The 26916-nt window shown below is 37.3% G+C and overlaps 1 protein-coding gene and 2 non-coding genes across 3 annotated transcripts in view; all 3 read left to right on the top strand.

Annotated features, from left to right (window-relative positions):
• The first annotated feature begins 1582 nt into the window (after positions 1 to 1582).
• Positions 1583 to 26916, top strand: part of Eif3a (eukaryotic translation initiation factor 3 subunit A) — a 37971-nt gene continuing 12637 nt past the window's right edge. The window contains exons 1-15 of the mRNA XM_063244821.1: positions 1583 to 1799; positions 9399 to 9589; positions 9738 to 9874; positions 10187 to 10350; positions 12151 to 12350; positions 14761 to 14969; positions 18490 to 18661; positions 20343 to 20447; positions 20800 to 20898; positions 22376 to 22492; positions 22952 to 23137; positions 23804 to 24151; positions 24659 to 24763; positions 24858 to 24971; positions 26452 to 26574. Of these exons, the coding sequence (XP_063100891.1) occupies positions 1751 to 1799; positions 9399 to 9589; positions 9738 to 9874; positions 10187 to 10350; positions 12151 to 12350; positions 14761 to 14969; positions 18490 to 18661; positions 20343 to 20447; positions 20800 to 20898; positions 22376 to 22492; positions 22952 to 23137; positions 23804 to 24151; positions 24659 to 24763; positions 24858 to 24971; positions 26452 to 26574 (2319 nt within the window). The 5' untranslated portion in view covers positions 1583 to 1750. The remainder of the gene's footprint in view (positions 1800 to 9398; positions 9590 to 9737; positions 9875 to 10186; positions 10351 to 12150; positions 12351 to 14760; positions 14970 to 18489; positions 18662 to 20342; positions 20448 to 20799; positions 20899 to 22375; positions 22493 to 22951; positions 23138 to 23803; positions 24152 to 24658; positions 24764 to 24857; positions 24972 to 26451; positions 26575 to 26916) is intronic.
• LOC111754511 (small nucleolar RNA SNORA19) lies at positions 20513 to 20641 on the top strand. The gene has a single exon (XR_002789190.1). It is a non-coding gene; the product is annotated as a small nucleolar RNA SNORA19 (small nucleolar RNA).
• LOC111754510 (small nucleolar RNA SNORA19) lies at positions 21915 to 22046 on the top strand. Its single transcript, XR_002789188.1, has one exon. It is a non-coding gene; the product is annotated as a small nucleolar RNA SNORA19 (small nucleolar RNA).

Below are 26916 nucleotides of genomic sequence, written 5' to 3'. Positions count from 1 at the left end.
GTCCCTTGATCTTGCTCATAAAACAGTTTCTATTGCTTAGTACTTCTTGTTGCTTTCACATTAACCCTGACTAGCTCTTATTTTGGAGAAAGCAAGTACATGCATAATGAATAGTATAAGCACGGTGGAGAAAGAATCATCTAATTTTAAAAGAGACTTTTAACTCTGTTTTCTTTTTGGTACCGGGGATTGAACTCACCCCACGCTTTCCAGGCAGGCTTTTGTGCTGCTAAGCTAAATCCTTAACCTTAAAAGAGATTTTTTAAAGAATGTACATTTCTCTATTTTCTAATTTTTCTTTACAGCGATATACTTAATTAAATGGAAAAATTCCATTGTGGAGGAAGAAGGAATGAGGGGCTGACGGTTTTAAGGTGCATCTTGTTTTTTTTCATTTATTGAGATAGTATCCTTCATTACTTCATGTCTCATCTATTATTGCAGAATGTATAATGAACTTGCTAGAATCTATTGTTCACTGCTGTTTCCTAAATTTCTTTCTTCTTTTTTTTTTGGTCTTTTTTCCTTTTTACTGGTACCAGGGATCGAACTCACGACTGCTGCTGAGCTAAATCCCCAAGCCCCTGTTTCCTAAATTTCTTTCTGCATTTTAATTTCATATCACGAGTTGGAGAATTCATTCAGCTTAAATTGCTTTCAAGTTTTAGGTACAGTTATCAATCTGTGATCATTAAAATTGTTAAACGCGGTCTATAATAAATTTTTCCCAGCTTGTTTGTGACATGTGCTGTATGTAAAGGTTATGCTTTCCGCTCCAGAGCTTTTGTCCTAGGCCAGCTTGCTCTGGTCTCATTTGCTTTCTTTTCTTTTCTTTTTTTTTGGTTTTGAGACAAGATCTTGCTACGTGGTTCAGGATGGCCTAGAACTTACTATTATAGCCCAGGCTGGCCTCAAACCCGTGGCGATCCTCCTGCCTCAGCCTCCCAAATGCTAAGATTACAGGTATTCACCACCAAGCCCAGCTCATTCGCTGAGAGCTTCTGTTTTCAGGGCAGGTCACCAGTATTTCCCAGTGGTGAACGGTACTGGCCTAACTGTACTTGCTCAGTATGTTTCTGTTAAACAATCCACCATTTCACATAGACAATACAGGCCATTCCGTCTCTGGACGCGATTTTATTGCACATGGCATGTCTTGGTACAAATCCTGTTGAAACTGACTATGTGCAGAGACTAGCCTTTTCACATCTCTTTTTTTGGGGGGGCACCGGGGATCGAACTCACAACCTCGCACTTACCAAGCAAGCGCTTGAGCCGCTGAGCTAAATCCCTGGCCCGAGACTAGCCCTTTGTACTAGTACTAGCTTCGATTCTAAACTCAAGTTTCCCACTCTGGTTACTGGTGAAGGAGTGAAGGTCTAAGAAGCTCGGTCCTAGCTTCTCTCTGGAGCCTCAAGACAGCACCAAGCATGGTTCCGCCCTCAGCGCTCCCAGACGCCGCCGCCGCCACCGCCACGTCAGCCGGCGCCCGTGACGCCATCGCGCCTGCGTGCCCTGGGGGCGGACCTAGCGCACAAGCCCGCCCCTACATCCGGGGCCTGGACGGCGGTGGCGGCGGTGCCGCCGCGCTGAGGTCACGTGGCTCTTTCCTTTCCGTCGCTGGCCGGCTGGGCGCGGGTGACTGCTGGCGAAGCGCGTGGAACCTCGCGCTGGTTCCCCTTCGTCCATTCTCCCGGCTCGGGCCAGTAGGGAGTTAGCTGACGCTGGGTGAACTGAGCCTGCTGCCAAGATGCCGGCCTACTTCCAGAGGCCGGAAAATGCCCTCAAACGCGCCAACGGTGAGTAGGGATGGCGGCGCCCTGGAGTGGGGCGCCTGAGGTCTCAGAGGTCGAGGGCCCTGGCCTTCTGCCTGGCGCCCGAGCTGCGGCCCGAGCGGAGGGCGGTGCGGCCTGCCCGCCACAGGCCTAGCCGGGGTTGGGCGCGGTTTCCCTTTTCACTCAAGCAAACTGCTGGTGGGAGGTGCGGATAGGAGCGGTCCCCGAGGCCTTCCTTCCGCCCGCTGCCTTCTGCTGCGCCGCGGGGACGCGGCCTGGAGCCACGCTTGCCCTGTTGGGAACTCCTTTCTCTCGCCTGGCCCCCACAGACCCTCTGGACCAGCGTGTTTTGGTCTTAGAATTCAAGCACCCAGTCGCTTTCTGGGAGTGCCGGGGAGGAGGAAACATGGCTCCCTCCCGGGGACAATGCACGCGAGAACCTCGACTCCACCTCCCTCCGGGGCCCGGTGCCTGGCGGGCCAATCCCCCCCCCTCGCCCCGAGGCACCTCTGCTCCCAGTGGGCCGGCGTGGTGCTTTACAGGGTCAGGGGCCACTTGGTCTCGCTCAGCCACTTTGTGTGCACTTCTGGATCTCTGACCCAGTTAACCTGTTCCTTCGTGTTGGTTTATTTTTCTCCTCTGGTATTGATAGGGACAGTCTGAAAGCCTATTCCTAATCACGGGAAGTTGGAATAGAGTTAAATGTTACGAATGGACTTTAGATCTCTCTAGATGAAGGACTAGAGAGAGGTTTTTTTACCCAAGGTCACTGTGAGAGTTGGTGAGTCAGGAAACTTAAAAGCAAGGTCTTTTTGACATCCTGATTAATCTTTTTTGTTTGTTTCTTTCGCCACAGCACTGTTGCCTGCTGTTTCTGTTTCCATGTACTTTAGCCTTGGGCACCTGCAGGAAAAGCTTGCGTGTTCTGATCTGTTTAAGAGGCATTTTTACACTGACATGGGGATACAGATGTTTTATGCATATCTTAGGTCTTTAAAAACTGTCTTACTTAGGGTTTTTAAAAAATTTAACCCAATATTTAAGTTTTCTAAACTTCTGGAATTCTTACTTTCATCTTCTGACAGAAGTTTTGGGTTTGAGCCGCGTAGTAGTTTTATATTGTATCATGTGTTATAGTTTTGTGTTTGGAGAACGTTAGTCTTCAATTTTTTTTTTTTTTTTTGTCTTTCTCCTTTTTATCGGTACCGGGGATCGAACTCAACGACTGCCTGCTTGCAAGGCAGGCGCTTATGCCGCTGAGCTAAACTTCCAGCCCCTCAAATTTTATTCTATCAAAAGATCAGTTTGTATCATTACGTACAGTTGATACTATTACTGGTAAGCTGCTAGTGCCGAAGATGTGTTGATAACATTTAAATAAGCTAAAAGTAAGTTTATTTGGGATGGAAATAATCTGAAATAAAATAGTTTGACATTTTATGGAGTGAAGTTTATTGATTAAAACCCTTTTACAATCACAAGATAGACCCGGTCCCTATTGTGAACTGTAATCTAATGGTTAGAATAGGCAAGTTTAAAGACTTTATAGAAGAGAAAATTGCAGTAGAAATTTATCACTATAAACTCGCAAAATTAGGGCTTTTTTTGAGGCTTTGAAATTTAAAATTATGGTATACAGAATGATTTGTGTAAAATTACTGTCCTCTTGCAGGCATTTATGTGCTTCCCCAACACTTTTTTTGCGTGCTAATAGGCTGAATCACTGTAGTCTCCGAGACCTAAATACTGGTTTACATTTGGTGTGTTAATGATTTGTTTCCTTCATCCCTTCTGTTTGGAATCTTCATAGGGACTTTTTTTAAGTAATTTCTTATATTGGCAAACATCCTCCCCCCCCCCCCCCCCGCCTTTTCTAAGTTGAAGTAGACTTGATTTCTGCAGGGCAAACTGGCAGAGGGTGTAAACTGTATTATTTGCTTTGTGTGTTGATTCTTTTCTGCAACCCTGTTAAGTTTTAGGGTGGCAGTTTCTGTGGTAGGAGACATTACACTTCCAAGTGGTAACTTCTATACCTTTGATCTGAGGATGGGGAATCCTTCTTAAAATGTCATAGGTGAGAGCAGATTGTGCATGGAATATACCGAGCTTACAATTAAGTTGGCTGATAAAAGCATTTTACTTAAAATGGAAATCTCATCTTATCCAAATGTTTCTATCTGTCATATTTGTAACCCAAAATATTAAGACCTAATTACTGTGTTGTTTTAATAAAAATAAGTAAATTTAAGTAGGCTAGTTCTTCAAAGCATTTAAAGCCTGCATATCAGCAATACTTTTGGAAAAAGTATAGTCATCATTAAGGAAGATGAGAATTTAGTCTAGCAGTTACAAGGAAGAAATTTACATCATGTAAATCATAGGGAGAAATACTTTTCTAGGTTAGAGTGGTAGTAGTAAACTATTTTCCTGACCCCATAATGTCCTGAGAAGTTTATACTCCACAACCAGTGCCTTTAAGAAATAAACTTAATTAAACCCACAAATTATTCAACATTACAGTTTATCTAGTTGACCTTTTGCAGAAATTAATAAAAATGAAGGGCTGATCTAAATTAGTCATTTGTCTGAAACACATTCTAAATATTCAACCAGAAGAGTCATAATTCTGGGTTTTAATTTTACTTTCTAGAATATTAATCTTGAAATCAGCTTTTTTTTTTTTTTTTTTTTTTTTTTTGTATTTTTGAGACAGGATCTCACCATGCAGTTTAGTTTGGACTTGAACTAAATTTGTAACTCAGGCTGGCCACAGTTTCACCAGTCCTCCTGCCTCAGCCTTCTGAGTGCTAGGAATACAGGTGTCCATGCCTGGCTGAAATCAACCATTTCTTTACCCATTGAAATGGGGCCTTTAAAAAAAAGTGTAGATAGTTTTTTCCAGCCTTAACTGCTTCCTTTACCCAATTCAGAAAAAAACAGGATAAAGAAAAATAGGATAAAAAAATAGGATAATCAGAGATTATCATGAAAAATGTGTTGCATTCATGCTGGGTTTAACAATGTGTGCCTGATCTATGTTACAAGCATATCACTTATGCTTATGTCTACTATATAATAAAGATTTAAAATCAAATTAAAGATTGGAAGTTGGCCATTTAATAGGTCATTTTAGTGTTCCTGCTGTGGTTTTGTTAGTGTAAAGGATGTTAGATTAAAGTAATTAATTTTCCAAATTTTGGTCAATAGACTTGGTTAAAGAACTTTGAAAAATACATAGAATACGAGTGGATTTTAGAAAATAACCTTATGTACACTCTAGGAGAGAGTAGATCGCTCTTCCCTTAAAACAGGAAAGACTTTGTTCTAACAAAATATGTAATTGTACTTGTTTCATTTAGTAAGGTTTTTTTTTTTTCCTACTAGTAAGACCTAATTGAAGATGGACCTCCAACATTGCTGATTTTGTGCTTATAAGCATGTGAAGAATGTTTTTTGGTATAAGGGATGTGACAGGATATTAGGTTATTTCTTGGTATGTCGTATGATTTGTCCAGTTGCAAACGTTAGTATATTGGAACATTGAGAGTAATGTTTGTAGTTTCACTGCAGAAAGGAATGTTGGGAAACATTGTTCCTGGAAGATGTGCTAGTTAAAGGAAAAGTGGTAGAGAATTACTGAATCTAGTAAAACTTCCAGATAAAGACTCTTTTTTCTTTCTTTCTTTCTTTCTTTTCTTTCTCTCTTTCTCTCTTTCTCTCTTTCTCTTTTTTTCTTTCTCTCTTTCTCTCTTTCTCTCCTTCCTTCCTTCCTTCCTTCCTTCCTTCCTTCCTTCCTTCCTGCTTGTATAACACAAAAGTTACTTGGTAGATAATACTGATTTAGTTAGCCTAACCTTTTTCCTTTGGTGCTGGGATATGAACCCAGCATGCTTGCTCTAAAACTAAGCTCTGCCTCCTGTCAGGTTAATGCTTAACTCTTTCTGTCACTCTGTCTCATGTTTCTCTGTCTCATTTATTTATTATTTTTTTTGAGACAAGGTATGTCACTTTGTAGTGCAAGCTGGCCTTGAACTCATTTTTGAATCCCAGGCTGGCCCTTGAACTAAATGGGGTGATCTTCCTGCCTCTACCTTCTGAGTGCTGGGATTACAGGTGTACAGTGATTATAGTTGTGCAGTACCACATTTGGCCAGGTTAAATCTTACAGAATAAGAACTCTCCAAGATTTTTCCCTTAATCCTAAACAATGATTTTTAGGAAGAGAAATGTATTGTTTTTGAAGGCATTTGATAGTGTAGTCTTCTAGTTTCAAATTACTTTCCAAATGTGCAGTTGAAAGGTTTTTGTTTGTGCATGTGAGAGGTGTACAATTTTAAGCTGAATTTACTAACCAGTTAAATTCTTTCAGTCTGTTGTTCATGGGAAAGAAAACAAAGCATGGGAAAAATTTTGACTGAGAATCATATCTTTGGGCTGAATTGAGAAAGCCCAATTGTATGTAAAACTTAAGGTTGGAACTTGATTTTGTAATGTTGTTACATAAAAGAATGCCTTTAGAGTTAGGGAATAGTAAATTTAGTAGAATTTTGTTGTACATTCCAAAAATTTTCAAGTTACTTTGTCTTGTATTTTTTCATTTTTAAAAATAAGTGTTTCGTGAGTTTGATCCCTGGTACTGATAAAAACGAAAAAGACAAAAAAAAAAAAAGTGTTTAGTTTTAGAACAGTTTGATACTTCCAGATAGTATAGAGCTCCAATTTATACCATACCCATTTGCTATTAATGAGCAGTTTATCAAAGTATATTTGTCCCAACTAATGAACTAATATTTGACATAATAAATCCACATTGTTTTCAGATTTCAACTTCTTTTTGTCCCTTTCTCTACTGGGGATCCCACCCACAATATTACATAGTGGGTAGTTGTCATGTTACCTTCGCTTGTTTGTGACAATTTCTCAGACTTTCCTTGTTTTTTCATGACTTGCCAATTTTGGGATGCACTGGTCAGATATTTTGTCTTAATCCATTTATGCTGCTATAACAAAATGCCAAATTATGGGTACTTTATCCAAAACAGGAATTTGTTTCTCTCATTTCCTGAGACTGAGATCAAGATGGCCAACGGTTTTGGTGTATGGTGAAGGTTGGCTGTATGCTTCCAGGGCAGTGAGTGCCTCATTGTTGCTTCTTCTGAAAAAGATGGCTCACTTCTCTAAAAGCCACTGATGCATTTATGAGGGTGAACCTGTTGTAACCTAATCACCTCTTGAAGATCTTTCCTTTTAATATTGTTGTATTAGGGATTAAATATCAATGTCAATTTTTGAGGGACACATTACATTTAAATCTTAGCATCTTTTAGTTAGGATTTTTTTTTTTTTAATGGTACCAGGGATAGAACTCACTATCACTACCTCATGCTCGCAAAGCAGCTGCTTATGCTGCTGAGCTAAATCCCCAGCCCTATTAGTTGGGGTTTTATTTATCCTGTGTTTAGACTGGAGTAAACAAATTGAGAGAGAGAGAGCTATGTTTGGGGACTCAATATTGCTACCAATTCTTTAAGCTCTATAAATTTAGTGTAATCCCATTCAAAAATCATAATAAGTTATATTGTGTATACCTACAAACTTGATTGAAAAATTTTGTATGGAAATGGACTCTAGCCCTTATAATACTAAAGGAAAAAGTTAGAGCACTTACTACCTGATTTTTTTTTTTTTTTTGCTGGTATCTGGAATTGAACTCAGGACCTTGCCAGGCAGGCACTGTGCCACTGTGCTATATCCCCAAGTATGAAGGTTGCATTAACGGAGACAATGTGATATTGGCAAAGACTATATATATTGATTAATAGAAAATGAATAAAATAGAAACCCAGAAATAGACTCACTAAAATATAGCCAGCTAAATCGGGCATAGTGGCACATGACTGTAATCCCAGCATTCTGGGAAACTGAGACAAGAGGATTGCAAGATTTTTCTTTTCTTTCTTTTTTTTTCTTTTTGTCTTTTTCATTTTTATCGGTACCAGGGGTCGAACTCATGACCGCTTGCTTGAAGATTTTTTTTTTTCCTGAGTCTATTTTATTTCAAAGAGAAGAAAAGTAAAAACAATTTCAAAACCTGTCATTCAGGGCACAACAATAGTACATACATTGCACATTGTCATCCCCAAGTCTTGCACCCAGAGCACAAGATGTTTGCATTTAACTGTCCAAACAATACCAGCACAAATCTTTTTCTTTAATGGGAAATCAGTGATGTAACTATTTTAACTTTTTTTATATACACACATATGCATATATACATACACATACATTTCTTTCAGCTTCTCAACAATAGTGAGACAATGTTTACATGTGTGTCCAATTTATTTCCCTGAGTATGGTTTCAAGCTGCAGCCATTTATCTATGTCTCCAGTTTATCCTTCTTGATGGCTGAATGTAGTATTGCATTGTATAAAAATGCCATATCTTTTTTATCCATTCGTCTGTTGATAGGCATTTAGGTTGTTTCCAAGATCTAGGTATTACAAATTGTGCTGCTCTAAACATGGGTGTACGTACACATATCACTGTGATATGATGTTTTTAATTCTTTTGGGAAGATACCCAGAAGAGGAGTAGCTGGGTGGAACGCGGCTGGTAGTTCTAGTTTTTTGAGGAATCTCTACACTGATTTCCACGGATTGCAAGGTTGAACGCAGTCTGGGCAATTTAGCAACTTAGTGAGATCCTGTTTTAAAGTATAAAAGTGGTCTGGGATTGTAGCTCTGTGAAATGGTTCTGTGTTTGAGCTCCAGTGTTACCTAACTTAATCTTTCTTTTTAATTAAGTTTATTGGTACATTTTAGGTTTACATAATGATTACACTCATTACAGTCAATTTGTGCCTGTACGTGATACAACTTTTTTTTCCATTCACCCACTCTCTACTTGAATTTCCTTCTGCTCCTCAAATCTTTTTTTGTCTTTTTGAGACAGGGTCTTGCTGTGCTGTTCACAATGGCTTTGGACTCATGTTGTAGCCCAGTCTTTTTTTTTTTTTTTTTGTCTTTTTCTTTTTATCGGTACCAGGGATCGATCTCATGACCACACACTTGCAAGGCAGGTGCTTATGCTGCTGAGCTAAATCCTTAGCCTCTGTAGCCCAGTCTTAAACTTACAACAATCCTCTTACCTCAGCCTCCCAAGTGATTAAATTAATCTTAAAGTAGTAAATGTAGTGTTTTTCTGCCTTAAGTTGTGTAAACATTTCATCAGCCAGGTAAATGTGACTGTGAAGTAATACTTAAACATTTTGATGTTGCTAAGGTAGTGTTTTTCTTTATAATTTAAGTTTCTGTGGTTTTTTTGTTCTGTTTTTCTGAGACAGGGTCTCACTATTAAGTTTAGACTGGCCTTGAGCTTACTTTGTAGCCCAGGCTGGTCTCCAACTCTGCCTTAGTCTCTTGAGTACTGTGATTATAGGTTAGAGCCACTATGCCCAGCTACCTTTGGATAATTATAGTTTTTAAAACGGACACATAAATGTGATCTAAAAAGTTGATGAGTTAAGAAATTAAAGCAGCCAGTTAAAAAAGGCAAGTTTCTACACTTATGTATTATACATAAATTATTTTAATTTGCCTGAATTGTTTTTTTTTTTTTTTCAGAGTTTCTTGAGGTTGGCAAAAAGCAGCCTGCCCTAGATGTTCTTTATGATGTTATGAAAAGTAAGAAACATAGAACATGGCAGAAGATACATGAGCCAATTATGTTGAAATACTTGGAGCTTTGTGTGGATCTTCGTAAGAGCCACCTGGCTAAGGAAGGATTATACCAGTATAAGAACATTTGTCAACAGGTACAAACAGCTTGGTTTTATATTTTGAAAATGAGTAGTAATTTTTGAAAGAGTGTACTTCTCACAGATAATGCATCTTACGTGAAAATTTTCTGTTTGAACATTTTTAGGTCATTGGAAATAATAGTTCCTTTTTCTTCCTGCTTAGGTGAATATTAAATCTTTAGAGGATGTCGTTAGGTCATATTTGAAACTGGCAGAAGAAAAAACTGAAGCTGCCAAAGAAGAATCCCAACAGATGGTATTAGATATAGAAGATCTGGATAATATTCAAACTCCTGAGAGGTATGTGAGTTCAACATTTAATATTGTAAGTACTTTGTTGGTTAGATCAATATTTTTCTGAGTAATGAAATAATGTTTGAAGTACTGTTTTTCAGAAAGAATGCTTTGAAGTTTTAAATATGTAGTACCCCTAGAGAGTTGTATAAGATAGATTGGTAATCAAGTGTTGATTGTGATATTTTACAGTATATGCAGAGTTGGAAGAATTGATACTGTCTCACGATGATCATTGTTTTGTTAAACCATGTTACAAAGTGGGAAATAAGGTCTAAAATTATTTCTAATGCTTTTTTTCCCCCCCTTTCATTGTAGTGTTCTCCTAAGTGCTGTAAGTGGGGAAGACACACAGGATCGTACTGATAGGTTACTTTTAACTCCCTGGGTTAAGTTCCTGTGGGAGTCATACAGACAGTGTTTGGACCTTCTTCGAAACAATTCTCGAGTAGAACGCCTCTACCATGATATTGCCCAGCAAGGTAAAAATGTCAATAGGAAATCTAAGTAAACTGATTTGAAAAGTGAACTTTAAGATGTTGCCAGGGTCTCACTAAGCTGTTAAATTGCCCAGGCTGAGCTAGAACTTGAATTCTTTCTATGTCAGCGTCTCAGAATGCTGGGATGACAAGTGTCTTGCTATCATGTCCTGATCTGTTTGTTCTTTTTAAACAGTATTATTGAATATAGAAGTAGACTTTTTTGATGCCTGAGGGTCATCATACTATCCAGTTGTGTTTTCCTAAATACAGTTAATGTGTAGAGGAGTGTCTGACAGTATATCACCTCTCTTCCCTACTGTCACTTGTTCTTTTTGTGCTAAATGCTGCCCCCATCCCCAATACGGTGGTTTTGAACCCAAGGCCTTAGAGCTGAGCTACACCTCCTGCCCTTTGTTATTTTTATTTGTATTTATTTACTTTTTTGGTGCTGGGGATTGAACTCACGATCTTGCACTTCCCAGGCAGGCATGTGTACTGGTAAGCTAAATTCCCAGCCCTACTTATTTTTGAGACAGTATCTCACTAAGTTGCTAAGCTGCCTATGCTATCTTCTGTTTTACCCTTATGTACTTTGTAAGTTTAGTTCTGTAGGGATGATTGGCATTTCTTGATTCAAATGTTTGACTTTACAACTAAGGTTGTTTTACTGAGAGTTTTGGAACTTCATTTAATGACTAATGTGAATTTTCACTTTCTACAAGTAAACTTGTGCTTTTTGATAACCATTGAAAGTAAATTGAGTGGGCTCAGCGGCATAAGCACCTGCCTTGCAAGCAGGCAGTAGTGAGTTCGATCCCCGGTACCGATAAAAAGTTTAAAAAAAAAAAAAAAAAAAAAAAAAGTAAATTGAGTGAGGATAAGCCTGTTGAAATAGTAGTATTGTATTTTTTATTAAGTTTATTGGGCCATTTTTAGGTATGTGTAACGATCACATTCATCATAGGAATTTATATGTGTATGTGATATAACTTAATTCTTTTTATTTTTTATTTTCCTGTCTTCCTTTTAACTCTTCTTTCTCTCCTTATTTACAAAAGTTTTATTTCTAGTTTTTCCTTCTTTTTTTCTTTTCCCTATTTCCCTCCCCACCCCACTCTACCCCCATAATATTGTATTTTTTAAAAGCAAAGTAGTTGCCAGGCAGGGTGGCACATGTCTGTAATCACAGCACTCAGGAGGGTAAGGCAGGAGGTCAGACTGCACTACATGGCAAGACACTGTCTCTAAAAACAAAAAACAGAAAACAAAACCAGCAGAGGAGTTGTGGAAAGTGACAACAGCAAAAGAGTATGGTGTATTTCAATGACGGATCAAGTAGTTCACCTGAGTATCTGTATATAGAGTTGGAGTTAGGATATTATACATTTCCAGTTTGTAATGCATAGTTTAATTAATATGAAAGCATATTGCATTCTGTGTAAATTAACTATTGTATTTCTGCCTAGCAGTTTTTACTCTTAGGATTTGAAGTGATAGGTCATTGAAGGGTAGATCTTCTCAAAATCTATTATCTATAAATTATAATTACTTTTTATTCATAAATTTCCAGAACCATATTTTGGTCTTAATCTAGGACTGAGGATCATGTCTTTAGTTCTGTTAGGGTTCTGAACGCTAGTCAGAGTACATGGAATGGGTGAGGTTATGACATTCTACAACACGTTCAAAGATTAATGGTGAGTTTAGTGAATCTTGTTAAAATAACTGATACTAATATGTGAAAATCTGAAATATTTGACAGTGGAAAGCACTTAATATATTTGACAATTACCTCTGCAGCTTTTAAATTCTGCCTCCAATATACCCGTAAGGCTGAGTTCCGTAAACTGTGTGACAATTTGAGAATGCACTTGTCCCAAATTCAGCGCCATCATAACCAAAGCACAGCAATCAATCTCAATAATCCAGAGAGCCAATCCATGCATTTGGAAACGAGACTTGTTCAGTTGGATAGTGCCATCAGCATGGAACTTTGGCAGGTATGTAGTGAATTATTAACTTTTCTTGTATTAGACCTGTCCTTAAGATGAATATGGTGGCATACTACTGTAATCCTACTGCTGGAGGCTGAGGCAAGAGGATTCCTATAAGGTGGAGGCCAGCCTGGAATATATATAGGGAGATCCTGTCTCTAAAACAAAAAACAAAAAAACCAGTTCTTTCCCTTAATGAATGTCTCATCTTGTTATGGTTGGTTAATTTTGACAGGTAAGATTTAAGGAATTTAAGATTATTTGATGGGCTAGGAAGTCTCAGAAAATTTTGGCTCTAATTATCCTGTGAAATTTGGGTCAAATGTAGTCTTTCAGATTCAGTTTCTTTGCATATAACACAGTACATTGTCACTGTTGCTGTAAGTTTTCATGAGTGGTGTTCGTATGGACTGTTTCAAGTCTGTGATAAAGCAGGAATTTGTAAAGTAATTTTTTGGGGGAGTGGGAGTCCTCAGAATTGAGCCCAGAGTCTTGTGGATACGAAATGCATGCTCCCCACTCTTTGTGCCCAGTCTTTTTTTTTTTTTTTAAGCGGTACTGGCAACACATCTAAGATCTCTCTCCAAATAAATTGCATACCCTAGGGCTTGGTGCATGTCTGTAATTCTCAGCCCTTGGTTTTTTTTTTCCCCCCCTTTAAATTTCAAGATGGAGTCTAAGGTGCTGATGGTAGGCTTAAACTTGATGATCCTTCCGTCTTAAACTCCCAGACAGGTAGGTTTACAGGTATATGCCACTATGCTCAGCTTACAGGTTTTTTTTGTTTTGTTTTTAATAGCAATTTGATCATAATTTTGTACCTGTTTTTGGGCTTGCTATGTGGTTCAGGCTGGCCTGGGACTCACAGTGTAGCTTTGGCAGGTCTTTAACTTACGTTCCCACTGCTTCAGCCTCCCAAGTGTTGGGATTACAGATGTGTGCCACTACACTCAGTTTGCCTGTTTAATCTGATAATATTTGACTTTTGTTTATTTGTAGTAGCTTCAAATGTAAGTGTTGTGTTGGTACTAGTGTGTTGAAAATTAAAAATCATATACTTTCTTTTACTGCAGCTGGAGGAGTGATGATCTGGAATATTTCCTTAGCAATGGTTTGGTTTAGGTAGCATGCGTGGTAAATACCACACTTAACCAGTATTGGTTCTGGGAAGTTTATCCTCTTCCTGGCTTTTTTTCTCTTAGAATCCTGCAAAGACATTTTCACTTCGGTTTTGTTTTGCTTTGTGACAAGGTCTCACTCTGTAAATCAGGTTGACTTTGAATTCTCTGGATGTTGCCTCAGCTTTCTGGGTCCTGGGATTACTGGCCTGCACCACCACACCTGGGTTTTCATTGATTTTGTAACCATGTAACTTGAGGGCTTTTTCTTCTTCTTTTTTTGGTCTTTTTGAGACAGGATCCCAATGCAGTTCAGGTTGGCCTTGAGCTGACTTTATAGCCCAGGCTAGTCTCTTGAATTTGCAATGATCCTCCTGCCTCAGCCTCCCAAGTGGTGGGATTATAGGCATGTGCCACCATACCCAGCTGAGGGCTTTTTTCTATATTGGACCAAAAGTAGAGTTACAGAGAAAAATCCTAAAATTTTCAGCCAAGTAAAAAAGTGATTTGATTTCTCATTCTTTCACTTAGTATTTTCCTATTTTTTATAGGGATACTTATTTTAAAGTACTAACTAAACGACAAGTTAAAAACATGCTCTATGGGGCTGGGGATTTAGCTCAGCGGCATAAGCGTAGTTGTGAGTTCGATCCCTGGTACCGATAAAAAGGAAAAAGACAAAAACAACAACAACAACAACAAAAAACATGCTCTATAAGAAAAGTAGATAAGCTGGCCTCAGTGGTGCACACGTGTAATCCCAGCACTCTGGGAGGCTGAGGCAGGAGAATCGTTGTGAGTTCAAGACCAGCCTGGGCTACAAAGTGAACGCAAGTCCAGCCTGAACTATATAGTGAGACCCTGCCTCAAAAAGACAAAAAAAACCCCAAAAAACAACAACAAAAAAAACCAACCAAAGGAAAGAAAGAAAAATGGTTAAGCTAAAAGAATAAATGTTCATCCATTGTTTCATTACCTAGATCACCTGTATTCTGTTTTACATCCTTCTAGGTTTTTTCTTTATGTTGATATTGCCTGAAGTAGTATGATAATACTATGCAGATATTTTCTTTTTAGGCTGCTCTACTTCATAGTATAAAAGAGTTAAATGTTTTTGTATTTAGGACAATTTTCTCAAATATGTAGATATTGTAGGTAACTAAAAAGAAATGCATATTAAGGCATTTTATATACTGTTTGTATGTGTTCTTTGTCTCACGCTTCATAGAGAGGTTTCAATTAGCTTTTTGTTTCTGTTTCATTTAATAATGTAATAATTTATTTACATCCTGTTTTAGGAAGCATTCAAAGCTGTAGAAGATATTCATGGCCTATTTTCCTTGTCTAAAAAACCACCTAAGCCTCAATTGATGGCAAATTACTATAACAAAGTCTCAACTGTATTTTGGAAATCTGGAAATGCTCTTTTTCATGCATCTACACTACATCGTCTTTACCATCTGTCTAGAGAAATGAGAAAAAATCTCACCCAAGATGAAATGCAAAGGTAGGAATGTTATAGTTGGATAATACTGAAAACATGAAATAAATACCTAACACTAAATGACATGACAGTGTGGTCTTAGTCAGGCTTTCTCAAAATTTCTGCTTGGTTGAACCTAGGACTTTTACATGGAACTACACCCCAATCCTAAAGTTTGTATTGCCCAGGCTGGGTTTGAACTTGGAATCCTTCTGACTCAGTCTCTTAGAACACTGTGATTTTAGGCATGCACCACTGTATCTGGCTTGGATTGGGTAGTTTTTTGTTATTAGGTCTGTTCTGTGAGCATTCTAGGATGTTCCTGTTGCCATTTTTTCTGGATTTAAAATATTAGGTGTTGAATGCATATGCCCCTTAACTTACACTGGAATTATATCCCAGTATATCTGTTTTAAATTGAAAATGTGTACTGAGGGCTGTAGTGGTGAACCTATCTATGGCTTGCATTCTGCAGTCAGTTGTACCATTGAAAGCTCTAAAAGATTTGCCACCACTGCATAGGTTATCACTTGTTTACTGATTGCATGGCTGACTGGGAGCTGTTGCTGTCTGCCTCAGTTTGCCATTTTGAGAGTTGGAACTTCCGTAATTAGCATGATGGGAAAATATCGAAATTCAAAGTATTATTTCTATTAACTTTCACACCATGGAAATTCCAGTTTTATGTTGAACCATCAAAATTTTGTACTCATCTATACTAGGAAAATAAACATCTCAACATATGCACAGATATTCATGAATATCAAAGGATATTCAGCAGACCCCTTTAAAATATATGTATTTGTTTTCTTTCACATGTGAGTTTTTTTTGTTTTTTGTGGATCTGGGATTAAGCCTACATGTTTACTTTCTAGCCAAGTGCTTTGTCACTGAGCTATATTTTCAGTTCCTCAGTTGCCTTTTTAAAATGCATTTCAGTTGGATTATGACAGTTCACATACTACTTTTTTGTGTTGTTAGACCATGTTATTTGGCTTTTGGTAGAGTTATGTACATCATGTTACAGTTTTTTTCTTCCTCCAATCAGATTGTATTGTACATTTTAGATATACATAATCACATTCATCATAGAGATTTGTATTTTTCAGTTTTATAGCTGTACATGGAACTAACTAAATGAATTCTGCGAGCTGGTTTCTTTGAAACTTTTGAGGGCAGCATCCATCATGTTATTCACTATTATTACACTGTCCACATTAGTTTAAACTTGTTTTTATTAAAGATATTTAATGAAATGTAATCAAATGCATTGTAAGTATTTGGAGTTTAGAAGATGGTTGATGTGCTGGTGTATGCCTATAATCTCAGCCCTCAAGAGGCTGAGGCAGGAGGATCACAGTGAGTTTGAAGATAGCCTGAACTGCATAGCAAGACCCTGTCTCAAAAATAAAGACAAGCAAAAAAAGTTTAGAAAGTGTATTACTGTAAAAGCCATTGTCATTAGTCCCCTCAAAGTATTTTCCCTTGCTTGTTAACATTGGTTTTGGCACTTTTTTGTTTTGGGATTTGACATAAACTTTCATTTTGTATTTCAGGCTGGCTAGCCTTAAACTCATGTAGCCAAGGTTGGCCTCAAACTTAAACCCTGTTGCCTTAGTCTCCTCAATGCTAGGATTACAGGCATGAGCTACCAAGCCTGGCTTTTTCTTTTTACCGCTTTCTCAGTTCTGGAAGGCTTGTTTCATGTATTTAGGAGTTGTAATAAAAAACTTGGCAAGTGCCATCTAATAGAAAGGTAAAAAAAATTAGGTGTCCTCACCCATCTTTTTCACTAGATCTGCACCCCTGCAATGTGGCTCATCCTCAGAGTCAAAATGGCCATGAGGGTAAATGTGTTATGAATTGGATCAGATCAGGACAGAGAGAGGCTGCACTACTAAAAAGGACTCTCTGAACTATATCAGAAAGTAGTTCAGATGATGGGGAACTTGTGCTCAAAGTGAGGGGCGGTGTTTTGAGGGGGAGTCATGGTAATACTTCTTTGACTGTAGTGCATTTTTGAAATTTAAATATTAACTACATTTTGCATCACACCTTGTGTAGTGTTTCCATAGTAAGTACTCTTTTAATAGGCACAATCAGATGATTTAATCTGTTTTTTGGTTTAACTTTCATAATGTCCTTTATTTTCAGAAAATTCAGTATCTTGCCTAAAGTCACTGAAATAGTGAAGCTAAAATTGCAATGCCTGACTCTTGGGCTTCAGAGCTCACAGTGTTTAGTGTTCCTTAGTGCTTAAATTTAACACATTCACAATAGGACTGTGATTGTCTTTTTAATTTTTTTATTTATTTTTAATTTTTATTTATGTATTTATTTTTTTATTGGTACCGGGGATTGAACGCATGACTGCCTGCTTGCAAGGCAGGTGCTTATGCTGCTGAAATCCCCAGCCCCAATTTTTTTTTTTTTAATAGTACCAGGGATTGAACTCACAACCTCGTACTTGCCAGGCAGACACTTAGGCCACTGAGCTAAATCTTTGGCTATATAATTCTCTTTTTTGAGAGACAGGGTTTCGACTCTCAGTAACAATTCTGCCTCAGCCTCCTGAGTGCTAGGGTTACAGGTGTGCGACACCATGCTCAGCCATGGCTGTAATTTCATGTATTTTGGCTGCCAGGCAGCTCTGATTTGATGCTGATCGTTCCTGCTAGTTTGAGCCACATTGATACATACATGACTGTCCCAGTGGGTTGCTCACACTGCTGCTCAGGGGGCCTTTAATTATAACAATGTAAGAAGAGAGTTGATTATAGTCTTTTAAGGGAAATGTTAAAATGGTATAAAAAAATTAATATAGCTAAGTTGTGGTACAGCTCTTAATGTTAAAATTTAGAGAATTATTGATAAATGATTCAGACATTTCTTTTAATAGAATTGTTAGCTTATAATAATTTAAAATTGGTATGAGTGGTATTTTTATATTTGGGCAGTAATTATCCATATTCAGACAACTAACTAGATAGGGTCCCTTATAAACTATTAATTTTATTAGTGAAAGACTGATATAAATGATGAGTTGTTTGTACTGCCGGTGATGCAGGCTGCCTGATAACAGTCATCATGCATATACCACCTATGATTTAGTTGCTAAGAATGTGAACCTGGCCTTCTTGAGTTTGAGAGAAGTAAAAATTAAGCTTTTGGCTCTCTCTCCTCATGTGGTTACTGTACCTGTTCACTTATAGTCCTTACATTTTTTTGTCCTTATTGCCATGTATTTGCTTAGTTTTTAAAGTTGCCTTAGTAACTGCTTTTTCTACCATTTAATGACAGTCTTGTTTAGAAAAGGATAATAGTGAGTAGGTTGAACTTTGATTCTATGAGTATTTATTTAAGCAAAGTCTACTTTTAACTAATCCCATGCTGTGTTGAAATAGTATAAATATGATTAACCATGGTGTGATATATATAGTTACTAGCATGTCACATAGATTACTAAAGAGAACGGTCAGTGATGTTTTGCTTTTTTTGCTTATTGAACAACATTTACAAACTTAATGGGCTTTGTTCACTATAGAATGTCTACGAGAGTCCTTTTGGCTACTCTGTCCATCCCTATTACTCCTGAACGAACAGATATTGCTCGACTTCTGGATATGGATGGCATTATAGTTGAAAAACAACGTCGTCTTGCAACACTGCTGGGTCTTCAAGCCCCACCAACGCGAATTGGCCTTATTAATGATATGGTTAGTAGATGTTTGAGCATTTATACTTTGGACAGAAAACTTTGGGAAGATTTAGTATTTCATGGTTAAATACTGGGAATTCTGAGTCATTGTCAGGGGATATAAACGGGCACTCTGTTCAGTTGAGGGAGTTTCTGTCCCAGTGGAATCTAGGATTAAATTGGTGAGAGCTTTGATGTAGCAGGATGTAGACTAGTACTGTTGGACAGTCAGACTGAGGAGAAGTAACACTGAGCAAGAAGGACTGTGGATTATAGAAGGTTCCTAACTTAAGAACAAGTTTTGTTCTAGGAGAATTGCTTAGAAGTCAGATTCATTTGTATCCAACAAAATGAATCTTATAATAAAATATACTTGTGAAAGTTCACAGCTCAGATGTTCATAAGTTAGGGACTTAACTGTATTTTATAGTTATAGGAAACTAATCAAGCAGACATATACATTTGAGAGATGAAGATGAAACCAGCAGAGAAGATAAGCCAACTTTAGACCTGATTCTGTACACATGTGGTATATTTCTAGCTTCTTTCCCTTTCAGACATTCATTTTATTTTAAAGCAGTGGTTCTTAATGAGGATCATGCAGTGAAACTGCTTTTTAGCTGCTATATGAACTGCTGCTACCTGAGCATATGCCCCAGGTTGTCCTTAATTGCAGAGCATGTTTCAGAATAGATAAGAACATCAGTTGATGGTCATGTCTTTGGTTATTGTAGAAACTCTTAGAGTCGTCAAAGACAGTTCCCACTGGTGTATCTTGCAGTCAGTCGTGTCATCCCTTGGTGATGGATAAATTCCAGGTTAATTGTGGATAGCCAAATTCAGAGATGGACAAGTCCTTTAACTAAAATGGCATGTGATTTGCATATAATCTACACATAACTTGCTATAAATAGAAAATAATATTTGGATTAATTACAATATCTGATAAAAAATAAGTACTGTGCATATAGTTATACTTTATTGTTGAGAGCAAGGTTAAAAAATTTTGAGTGCTAATTCGTGTTTAGTACAGATGGGAATTTTTTCCCCTGAATATATTTTTCCTCTTAGATTGATTGACTCTACATGTGGAATCTGAGGACAGAGGGTGGGCTAACTATTAAGTGAGCAAACACTATGCTGTTGACGGATATTTGAGTTTTCTCTGTTTAGGCTCATTAAGAATGGTGCTGCTGTGATGTTTGTGTGATTATTTACCTAAAAGTAAATGATTTATAAGGTGTGACATTTTACTTGTATGTTGGTAATAAGACAGTCTGGGTTTGCCAAATACTTAATCTTTATTTTATTTTATTTTATTTTTTTTGGTCTTTTTCCTTTTTATTGGTACCAGGGATCGAACTCACGACTGCCTGCTTGCAAGGCAGGCACTTATGCCGCTGAGCTAAATCCCCAGCCCCGAAAATATTTTTATTACGTTGATTTTACTTTCTTTTTACATTCTTAGGGGCTTTTTACTATAGGAAGATACATAATGTGGGTCAAAAAAATCAATAGTAGTTTGGACTGTATTTTAGTAAATTTAAAGGGGAGTTGAGGGTAGGCAGTCTTACAATTATTTTTCAGATTTCTAGTCCCATACTTTATACCCAGTTTTATTTCAGTTTATACTTAGTTTATCACAGTTGGACATTTTCCTACAGTAAATTTTTTTTGTTTTGGTTTTTTGCTTATTGTAGGTCAGATTTAATGTGCTACAGTATGTTGTTCCAGAGGTGAAAGACCTTTATAACTGGTTGGAGGTAGAATTTAACCCACTAAAACTCTGTGAGAGAGTCACAAAGGTAAGCCATTGTCTTAAGTTTTGTCAGTGCCACTGTTTTGCTGGTATTGCAGCATGGTTGAAACAGTGCACATTTCATTGTCTTTTTTCATCTATATTGAGAGAAAAGATATTTCTGATGTGCTAGACAACCTTTGAAGGTAAATTAGCAGCATGACTAACTTAGCCATTGCTGTCAGTCACCTTCAGACAAGAATGAATAGCTTTATGATAAAGTTTGAACTTATCATTTGCCTGTGATTTTTTTATATTATTAAAAAATGAAAGAATTTCTGATGTTTTAGTATCTGTTACATAGTAACATTCTTTCTCAAATTAATGTATTTAAAAAAAAAAATTAATGTATTTTATAGGTTCTAAATTGGGTTAGAGAACAACCTGAAAAGGAGCCAGAGTTACAGCAGTATGTGCCACAACTGCAGAACAACACCATACTTCGCCTCTTGCAGCAGGTAAAGATGCAAATGAATGTTTATGAAGGAATTAGACCATAACCTTTCTTTGCCCCCCCCCCCCGCCTCCAGCATGATAGGCACGTTACATCCCCATGTCATTGGATATATGTTTTTTTTTTTTTTTTTTTTTTTTTTTTAATCGGTACCGGGGATCGAACTCACAACTGCCTGCTTCCAAAGGCAGGCGCTTATGCTGCTGAGCTAAATCCCCAGCCCCTTCATTGGATATATGTTTTGATCACAAAATTAAAAGCTGAACAAACTTAGGATTGTCAAATGAAAGCCTGTTCAAATTAGTGCTATTATATTATCAGTTTGAAAACAGTTACATTTAACTGCTTTTTTCTTATTTTGCTGAATACTGTATTTGTGTGTGTGGGTTTTTTTTTTTTTTTTTGTCTTTTTCATTTATTGGTACCGGGGATGGAACTCACGACCGCCTGCTTGCAAGGCAGGTGCTTATGCCGCTGAGCTAAATCCCCAGCCCCTTGTGTGTGTTTCTTGTTAATGATGTGGTGCTACCTTTATTTCTTTCAGTACTCACAGTGGTTTTTTTTTTTTCATAGTAATAACAAACCTTGTAGAAGTTTCAGTGAATAAAGCCTGTTGGGGCATGAGTACCATAGGTTTGCCACCACTGGTATAGTGTATTTAATGCAGAATATATTAACAAAAACCTGGATTTTGAGATTTTTACCCATGTTAGAAAGTACTACTACACTTTGAATATTTTGCCTAAGTTTGTCATTCAATACAGAAGGACTTTGTAGCATGAGAAGTGGAATTAGTTACATAGTTTACACAGTTAAATCTTCAGCTGCTTCCTCAAGTCTTAATAGAGTCCCACAAATAATGAATAAGACATATTTTGTCTTCTGCTAACAGTAGGTATTAGTATCTTCTAATGTTGTATTCCACCTTGGAGTAAGTTTAAATGTTATGGTTTATAATGGCTTCCGTGTTCCTGGTTTTGTTTTACTTGGGAGGAGAGTTTATTATGTTCACTTAAGTATATGCACATTTCATTGACCTGCTTTCTTTCATATATGTGAGCAGTGTTATTTCTTATGTGCTATACAAATATTTGAAGGTTAATTAGCAGAATAACTATAAATAGTAATGCTGCCAGTCTCCTTCAGACAGAAATTTAATGAAGTGTTTAAAGATTAGACTAGTAGCATCTTTATCTACAAATATATGACTTTTAATTTTGTTTTACAGAAATATGACTTCAGAAGTAACTAGTATAATGTGATGGGTCATAGCATAGAATTTGTAGTTGATAGTCTGTGACTGAATTTCAGCTTCAGTGTCCTGTTAAGTGTCTGAGTTTTTATATGTTTAATTGTCTGAGCTTTAAATTTTTTTTTTCTCTGAACAGTGAGTAAAATTTCCCAAGGCTATCATGAGATTCTACATGAAAAGTACTGAATGAGTAGCAGCTATTATTATTAACTCTGTGTTTTTTATGCAGGTGGCACAGATTTATCAGAGCATTGAATTTTCTCGTTTGACTTCTCTGGTTCCTTTTGTTGACGCTTTCCAACTGGAACGGGCCATAGTAGATGCAGCTAGGCACTGTGACCTGCAGGTATGTATACTGCCTTGACCTTAGCTAAAAGGCCGAGAAGCGATTTATAGGTTCATACTGTAAGGGCAGGGGATATTGGGGAGGGCAGAAAGGTTTTGAGAAGTAGAAAGACATGCTGCTTTTCCTACAATGGCACTTTTCTAAAGTTTTACTGAGTAAATTTCATAGCTTTGATACTTAACATTTTCTGCATTTCTTTCTGAAATTCAGCTGAAAAATTTTAATCAAGCCATTGGTAAAACTGGGTGTGGTGGTGCAGGCCTGTAATCCAGCACTCGGGAGCCTGAGGCAGGGAGGTCACTGTAAGTTCAAGGTCAGCCTGGGCTACATAGTGAGAGTCCCTGCATTACAGAGTGAAGACCTTGTGTCAAAAAAATAAAAAAACAAAGCAAAAAGCCAGTTGTAGAATGACTTAATGTTAACACATTGTTTTAACTGTTATTTACTGTGTTTTCAAAGGTTCGTATTGACCACACTTCTCGAACCTTGAGTTTTGGATCTGATTTGAATTATGCTACTCGAGAAGATGCCCCAATTGGTCCTCACCTTCAGAGCATGCCTTCAGAGCAGATAAGAAATCAGCTTACAGCCATGTCGTCAGTACTTGCAAAAGCACTTGAAGTTATCAAGCCCTCTCACATATTGGTATGCATCTTCAAGGAAATGGTTCACAAATGTTTTGAAGGGACTTAGATACCATGTCTTTCAACAGTTTGATCTGAGAGAAGGACTTACTTGTACTAGGTAGTTTTGTTATTTTATGAAATATCTTTAGCAGATATTTAAATTGTTGAACTTTCTGTGGCATAAAATAGTACACAGCACAAGCAGGGTAGTAATAATGGGTAGTGTTGTGTAAACTAACACACTGCACACACCATGGCCCTCAGAATAGTGAATTGGGCTTTTTCTTAAAGTATTAGTGTGTTCTCCTAATATTTTGTCTTAAATGCTTAGGGTTGATTTGGTGCAGAGATGTTGGCTCAGCACATAAAGGTGGTTCTTTAGCTATGTCATTGTTAGTTAAAGGCTTAATAAAAATAGTGCGTTAGTATTTAGTACTAGAAAGGAATAATTTGGATAATACTATTCTTGGTATAAAATGCAGATATGTTGGAGAAGAGCAGATCATGATTATTTTATAATGTCTTTAATATCTAATACCAAGGTATATTGCTTTCAGTGTCTTGTTTGTTTTTGTTTTTGGTACCTGAAATCTAACTCAGGACCTTGCACTCGCCAGGCAGGCACTTGTGCTGCTGAGCTATATCCCTGGTTCTTCAGTTGTTTAAAATGTGTTTATTTTTGAAGCAAGAGAAAGAAGAACAGCATCAGTTGGCAGTTACCGCGTATCTTAAAAATTCGCGAAAAGAGCACCAGCGTATCCTGGCTCGCCGTCAGACAATTGAGGAAAGGAAAGAACGGCTTGAAAGCCTAAATATTCAACGTGAGAAAGAAGAATTGGAGCAGAGGGAAGCTGAGCTCCAGAAAGTACGGAAGGCTGAAGAAGAGAGGCTGCGCCAGGAGGCAAAGGAGCGAGAAAAAGAGAGGATCTTACAGGAACATGAACAAATCAAAAAGAAAACTGTTCGTGAGCGTTTGGAGCAGATTAAAAAAACAGAGCTGGGTGCAAAAGCATTCAAAGATATTGACATCGAGGTATGTAGTTTATCGCCCAGTAAGATCTGAATTTTATCCAGGTCTTTTTAGAACATAAGAATCTTTTATTCAGTTGTTTGGTTATTTCATACATTTCGTTACTGCCAGCTTTATTAACTCAATCTAAAAGCATTTAGTTTTAATTGCTCTGTACCTTTTAACCACTAATCTTACAGTGGTAGAGTTTGACTATAAACTGTACGAGTCAGAAATAGAAACAAGGTTATTAAGTATGGGTGTGTTGGTGCACACCTGTAATCCTAGCACTTGGGGCAGCTGAGTCAAAATTGTTGTGAGTTCAAGCCCAACATAAGCTACGTAGCAAAAAAACCCCCTGTACTATTGTATAGTAGCTTTGTATTTCCTAAATTGGCACCAAAAGAACACACCCCCAAAAGAAGCACTTGTGAAACAGCAATTTAGCAATTTTGATTCTAGAGTGCAGTCAGATTTGTTGACTGCTAAGTGTGTTACTAAGGAGGAGAACATACTTGTATTTTCTTTTAGGACCTTGAAGAATTGGATCCAGATTTCATCATGGCTAAACAAGTTGAACAGCTGGAAAAAGAAAAGAAAGAACTTCAAGAACGCTTAAAGAATCAAGAAAAGAAGGTAAATGGAAAGAAAAGATCAATGAACTAATGTGTTATAAAGATGAGTTAAAAGAGATCCTTTTAAAAATGCCATATGCTTTGATGTCACTCAGATTGACTATTTTGAAAGAGCTAAACGTTTAGAAGAGATTCCTTTGATAAAGAGTGCTTACGAGGAACAAAGGATTAAGGATATGGATTTGTGGGAACAACAAGAAGAAGAAAGAGTAAGTTGTTTTATTTGACTGTATTTTAGATTTTGTTTTTTGTCTTTTTCTTTTTTATTGGTACCGGGGATCAAACTCACGGCTGCCTGCTTGCAAGGCAGGTGCTTGTGCCGCTGAGCTAAATCCCCAGCCCCTGTATTTTAGATTTTAAACTTTAAATCCTCTGCCATTAATGAAACCAGGGTTTCAAAATTGATCGTTGAAAATGGTGTTTTAATGACTGCTTAGTAACAGATTGGTGGAAAAATAGAAAATTTCACAAGGGATTAATATACTAAAACACAACTAGAAAGCTTATTTAAAAATATTTTTAAATGGGTTAATTATATGGCATGGGTATATAATTCATAGTTTTTGCTTGAACTGTACAACAGTCACCACAATCTTAATTCCAGAATACACCCCAAAAATCCTATACCTTTTAGCAGTAATTTTTAGTCTCCATTTCCTTCTTACCACCTTAGCGTTAGGGAACTACTAGTCCACTTTTTGTCTTTAGATTTACTGTTCTGGGTATTTCCTATAAATGATGTAGTCTTTGTGACTAGATACCTCACTGTGTAGTATTGTTGGTCTACATAATACTGATCTTCTGGTATAAAAACAGGGTTTACCACAGTGCTTGCCTGGCAAATGTGAGATTCTGAGTTTCATTCCCAGCCCCTCCACAAAATAAAAATGGTTTGTAAATGCTTATAGTGGCCAAAAATGTAGAACAGATTACACTGATAGTAGTTTTAAAAGTAACCTTAGCAAGAGTTAACAAAAACCTGTGGGGATCTTGGGGTGGCAATCAGTCTTGTAATTCTGTGTCATCTGATGGTTGCCATTGAGACAGTGTTATTCTTTCTTTAAGTTTTTAATGGAAAAGAGAATTTTTGTGGTGATTCTCAATATATAATATAAAGCTAAATAGAAATAGAAGAGTGCTACAGATCAGCTAACATGCATACAATGATCTGGGGCTTTTTTTTTTTTTTTGAGATAGGGTCTTTGAAGTAGTTCAGGCTAACCTTGAACTTGTAGCATTCTGCCCTACTTTTTTGGTGGTGGTGGTGAGGTGTTACTGGGGATCAAACTCACAGCCTCATGCTTGCCAGGCAGGTACTTAAACCATTCAGCTAAACCCCCACCCTCTTTTAATATATGTATCTTCAGCTTCTAGCTGTTTTCAGAGAACATGACTTTAAAAACTAAACCACTGTGCTTATTAAAACACATGATACTTATTTCATTTTACTGTATATATTTCTTTTCATAAAAATTTTAGATATCTTTGGGTTAAATAAAAGCTGTCTGTAGATGCTCCAGGCTTGCTTTCATTTGTCTTTTGTCTCTAATTGCCATCGTAGGAAACTGCTGTTGTATGACAAGATGGAAAGTGGGAAAGAGTGGCTTCTAATTTTTAAAGAATATCTGCTAGTAATTGGGGATAAACAGAACATGCTTTGAAATTTAACTGTATGTTACGTACTTGCAGATTACCACTATGCAGCTAGAACGGGAAAAGGCTCTTGAACATAAAAATAGAATGTCACGAATGCTTGAAGACAGAGATTTATTTGTGATGCGACTCAAAGCTGCCCGGCAGTCTGTATATGAGGTGAGGATACTGGTTTTAGAGAAAGTTTGTGAACTTTTACCTTAAGTAGTCTCTTTTCAAAATAGTAAATCCTGCTTTGAATTACATGTCTAATTATTAGTCAAATTATATTGTAATAGCATTTCAGGGGGAATATTTTATAAGGAAAAATAGTCAACCAGATGAATAAAGGTGACAGTTGCCTACCTTAGTTTCCTTTGGTAACAAGCTTTTGTTTACTGTTTAAATCAGGAATGAAAAACCTAGATACAAGTATGTTGGTGTTAAAATTCTAGTTTGTTTAAAGAGATGGCCACTGAGTTAGATAATATCGACAATCTTAAATGTCTTCCCTTTACCCAG

Source organism: Cavia porcellus, unplaced genomic scaffold (assembly GCF_034190915.1).
Source record: "Cavia porcellus strain 051 isolate PalLab524CR breed Dunkin Hartley unplaced genomic scaffold, mCavPor4.1 scaffold_2, whole genome shotgun sequence".
NCBI lineage: Eukaryota > Metazoa > Chordata > Mammalia > Rodentia > Caviidae > Cavia > Cavia porcellus.
This window is presented reverse-complemented; position numbering and strand designations above follow the sequence as displayed.